This window comes from Cryptomeria japonica, chromosome 10, assembly GCF_030272615.1.
Source record: "Cryptomeria japonica chromosome 10, Sugi_1.0, whole genome shotgun sequence".
Lineage (NCBI taxonomy): Eukaryota > Viridiplantae > Streptophyta > Pinopsida > Cupressales > Cupressaceae > Cryptomeria > Cryptomeria japonica.
In genome coordinates, this window is record NC_081414.1 from 75,290,266 (window position 1) to 75,295,258 (window position 4,993).

The window sequence follows — 4,993 nt, forward strand, 5'->3', positions numbered from 1 at the left end:
AAATGAATTGATTTTTTTTTTTTTGGTTCATAAAAGATTAATAATAAACTAAAAATATTTATATCTATGAACTATTCAATAATATTCTTAAATATTTTTAATCCAGATATTTTTTTGGGTAAAAGTATCTAATAATAAATTCGTCATAAGAATAGTTCAAAGATCTAAATATCTAAAAAATGATTCCACAAATTTTAAGTAAAAAATTTAACAACAAATTCATCATTGAAAAAGGACAATAATTTAAAGAAATATCTAGAAAAAGATATGAAACTATGAATCAGTAACAGTTTTTAAATAAAACCATATAACAACAAAAACAAGGATCTAAATATGTATAAAAAAAAATGTGAATCATTAACAATTTTTAAATAAAAGCTTACAACAATAAAAACAAAAATCTAAATATCTAGAAAAAGATGCTAGGTAATCATTGGATGATTTTTTTTTGTATCAACAAAAGCAAGAATGCAGAAGAGATAAAGAAAAGCAGGTACATGATCAAATAAATGTGTAAAAACTGTGTACTATTATGGAGGGATTCTCTGAGCTTTGGAAAGAATGACAGATATGCATGACTACAAGATCCAATATATGGATGACATAGTTATAAGCTGGACAGACCAATGAGTTTTTTTTAATGTTAATTGACATTTTTTCACCCTTTTTCCAGACAAAAAAGGAGGAAAAAGGAGCAGATGCAACTTTTGCAGAGCGATATAATTGGTAAAGATTGGAAAAGACATATGATGGAGGTCCCCACAGCTTAGCATTATACAAGAAGAGACTGGAGAGGTCGACCACTTTATTGAATTCCACTGAAAATGGAACGAGGAAAGCATGCATAATATTTGCGATTGGATGTTATGGTAATGGAAATTCGGCATTCACTGTTGTGCATTATAAATGGTTTACCCCTAAAAATTTATTGTAAATGGGTTATCCTTGGAAATTTCTTGACTTCCTGAGAAATTTGGATATCTTTTAGGTTGAGTGAACCGCCATTACATTCTTCAGTGGAGGGCTGGTAAAACATGTAATCATTGAACATAATGACATAAAGATCAAATCTTGGACACTTGCACATATTGTGCAATAATGGTGGAATTGGGTGCATCCCCTCCAAAAAGTTTGACAAAGACTTTAACCAAAAAGGACTGTGTGTTTTACATAGTTTTCTTCCTGAGTCCGAGGAATACATTTACACCTTAGATTCGATTAAATTTGACTGTCTCTTATCCAATTCACATGTTCAAATTTCCCTCACAAATGTAGCATCCTATTTGGTTTGGCCCACATTAAATTATGAGACATGTCTTATCAGTTAAATTCCAATCTCCTTGAGTTTTATTGACTAATGCAACTGATTGTCTAATCACACTCTACACTTTCTTCGGTTATCTTGATCCCATTTATTACATGCTAGTTAAAGTATAAAGATACTTTTGCTAGGATGATTTCTCATAGAATTAAGTTTAATCCCCTGTCATGTTACCAATCCTAAGCTCATTGCATTACTTGTGTGTTTACCTGTCATGTTACCAATCCTAAGCTCATTGCATTGCTTGTGTTTTTAGTGCACATTCTTTGTTATTGAAGTGTTTGACATCATTAACTTCAGTTCAGATTGGCTGTGGGTTTCTGTAACCTCTTGCTCAGCATTTTCCCTCCTTTTCACATATGGTTCTCTGTGTGTTATAGGTTAGATTTGTTGTCAGTCTGTGGAACCTCTGGCTAACCCCTTCCTTCCTAATCTTATAGTTCCATATCTGTGAGCAAGTAGGTTGTATGTAATATTTCGTAAGCCCTGAGCATCAAAAACCCAAAACCAAACTTTTCTTTACTTTAACATTAGATATGGAAGGTGCACTAGGAACTGTCATAGGGGGCTTAAGAAACCGATGGATGATGGCAGTGTCATCCTTTTTCATCCTGTCATTTGCTGGATCAACTTACATATTTGGTATGTACTCACAGACCATCAAAGTAAACCTTGATTATGACCAAGAAGTCATAGACATGCTGGCCTTTTTCAAGGACTTGGGGTTAAACGTAGGGATCATTGCAGGACTGATTAATGAACTTTCTTGTCCATGGGTGGTCCTAGGAATAGGTTCAGTTATGAACAGTAGTGGCTATATGATGATTTGGCTGTCTGTGACAGGAAGAATAGCCAGGCCAGCAAAGTGGCAAATGTACTTATATCAGTTGATAGGGGGAAGCTCCATGACGTTTATAAACACTGCTGTGATTGTGACTTGTGTGAAGAATTTCCCTAGGGGTAGAGGGCTGGTTATTGGGTTGTTAAAGGGTTTTGTAGGTCTGAGTGGAGCAATCATTACTCAGATATACCTGGCTGCCAATGTAGACAACCCTAGCTTTCTCATACTTCTAGCTGCTACTCTCCCTACTACTGTTGTGCTTATCTTCATGGTTTTCATTAGGCCCATAGAAGGGTCTCCGAAGGAGAAGAATGAGATTAAGAATTTCTATGTTTTTCTTGTCATGGCACTGGTGTTGGCGGGCTTCCTTATGGTGTTCATTTTACTTGAAAACAGGCTGCATCTTCCACTTGCTGTGATTCGAATCTTCGCTGTGATAACAATTCTGACCATCTTTGTGCCACTGTTGGTGGTTATACGCTCACAACTTCAAAAGATAAAGTCCAATGAAGCAACGACATTGTCAGATGTAGAGAAATCTAAGAAACATGAATTCTGCAAGGAGATGACAAGTTATGCAGCCAGTAGTCAAGGTTTAGACTCTTCAACTGGTAAATTTCATAAGTTTTCTAATATATTTATAGATTGGATAGAATCTAGAGTAGAGAATACAAGAAGGCAGAGCATATGGATAGGTGGTCATATAGAGTAGAAATTGATAATTTTCTTAAACAAAGTGATAACATTAACCAAAATCGTTTATAATTGTTTATTGTGGTAGAGTAGTCTAGCAGTAATGGAAGGTGGTAAATTTAAATCTTAATAAATTAATTTATAAAACACTGATAAATAGAAGATGATAGTCTTAATTAATTCATAAAAAGTTCATAATGATATTAAAGTCAAATAAAGAGTCTTAAGTGTGCTAATATAAAATTTAAGAGTTCAGCATGATATTAAAGTCAAGATAAGAACTTCGAAATAAAATTCAAAAGAGATTACGAGAGTCTTAAGCATCCCAATATAAAATTGAAAAAAGTTCAACATGATAGTAAAATCAAAATAAGAACTGGAAACATCATAATTATTATTATGCTGATAGGTATTCTACAATGGCAGCAGGGTGTATAGGAGGTCAGCACAATCCATATAAAAAGATGAAAAGCAAACCCATCATATAAAGGAGGAATTGAATTTGATTTGTTTTTAAAAAGTAAAAACTAGATACGAGTTGTTTTCAAAAAGCAAACCTATTTTATAAAGCAGAAATTCGATTTAATTTGTTTTTAATTGCTTTAATAATGATATTTATTGACAGTTTTTTGCATAATTTTTTTTTAAATATAAATATACTAGTATAAAACTAGAGAGATTTACGGATGCATAACAAATTTATATGAAAAACTATAGAATTAATTTTAGGAAAGGAACTTAAAGCCATGAAAAAGGGAACCAAGATGTTTAGATGGGTGCAATTATAGAATCTAGTACAGCAAAAGGGTTTGAATCAAATAATTTTAATAGATCCCACTTTGTGTTTTCCTCTGAATTTATTGAAATGGGATCAACAGGCCCCAGCAAATCTATTTTATGTCAGTGGGAAAAAGTACACCAATGTTGATATCATTGAATTGAATGTAACCATTATTCAAATTCTTGGCATTTTATATAGAGTAGCTAGGGTTGAGCGGAAAGGATGAGATCCCTACTGTAAATAAAACTTATTTGAAATTTTACCGGTGTTTCAGATTATAATAGAAAAGATCCACCAATGGAGGAGAATCTCAAATCCCAAAAGAAATGGCCTGTGAGAGGTCAAGATCACACAGTTTTTCAAGCACTGATGAGCATAGACTTCTGGATTCTGTTCTTGGCAACAACATGTGGCCTGGGTTCTACAATCACTGCAATAGACAACATGGGACAAATTGGAAAATCCCTGCAATACCCAAAAGAAAGCATTAGCACTTTTGTTTCCCTGCTTAGCATATGGAACTTTTTAGGGCGAGTTGGATCAGGCTCTATCTCAGAAATACTTATGCAAAAGTACTCTATTCCAAGGCCTTTCCTGCTAAGCCTGGTTCTGGCGATTGCCTGTGTGGGTCATCTCCTCATTGCTTTTGGACTTCCAGGCTCAATCTATGTGGCCTCCATTCTCATTGGAATGTGCTTTGGTGCACAGTGGCCTCTCATGTTCTCCATCATTTCTGAACTGTTTGGGCTTCGTCACTTTGCTATTCTGTACAATATAGGGCAAAGTTCTAGCCCTCTGGGAGCCTACCTGTTTTCTGTCAGGGTTGCAGGGTACCTCTATGACAGACGTGCAAAAGCAGAAAATGTGGGGAGGAATAATGCCCTAGATGAGCTCATGTGTGTTGGGAGAAAGTGCTTCTGCACGACCTTTTTGATAATGGCAGCACTTAGCATGGTTGGGTGTGCAATAGCTGGTCTTCTTGTCTACAGAACAAACCAATTCTACAAGCAAGACATTTATGGAAAATTTAGTGTCGAAAGTAAGGAAGATGAAAAAGACGCCTCACACCTACCTTGCAGCACTGAAATTTCCACAATAACAAGCAAGAGCACCTGAGAATGCAGCAATCAATGGCAATCACCATGTGAACCGAACCAAATGAGCTCCTTCTAGCACAGTGTTGTTTACTCTTCGCACAAATAAACTTTTTTCTTGGGGATGGTCCAATAATCTACCTGTGTGAAATCCCCAATAATCTACCTATGTGAAATCCCCAATAATCTACCTATGTGAAATATGTTTTCATGTAACTAGTAAATCTAAATGAAATGTTGTTTTTGCTGAGTAAATTTTTTTT

The 4,993-nt window shown here is 34.8% G+C and overlaps 1 protein-coding gene across 1 annotated transcript; it reads left to right on the forward strand.

Annotated features, from left to right (window-relative positions):
• The first annotated feature begins 1,491 nt into the window (after nucleotides 1-1,491).
• On the forward strand, nucleotides 1,492-4,752 carry LOC131033263 (protein NUCLEAR FUSION DEFECTIVE 4). Its single transcript, XM_057964434.2, has 2 exons — nucleotides 1,492-2,773; nucleotides 3,911-4,752. Exons 1-2 carry the CDS (start codon nucleotides 1,858-1,860, stop codon nucleotides 4,750-4,752), a joined length of 1,758 nt encoding a protein of 585 aa, XP_057820417.2. The 5' UTR covers nucleotides 1,492-1,857.
• Nucleotides 4,753-4,993: the final 241 nt, after the last annotated feature.

Bases quoted from the DNA above. Each gene is read 5' to 3' on its own strand.
- LOC131033263 (XM_057964434.2), top strand. From the start codon at position 1,858: ATGGAAGGTGCACTAGGAACTGTCATAGGGGGCTTAAGAAACCGATGG. The intron at 2,774-3,910 runs GTAAATTTCATA...CCGGTGTTTCAG, and splicing joins AGGTTTAGACTCTTCAACTG to ATTATAATAGAAAAGATCCA.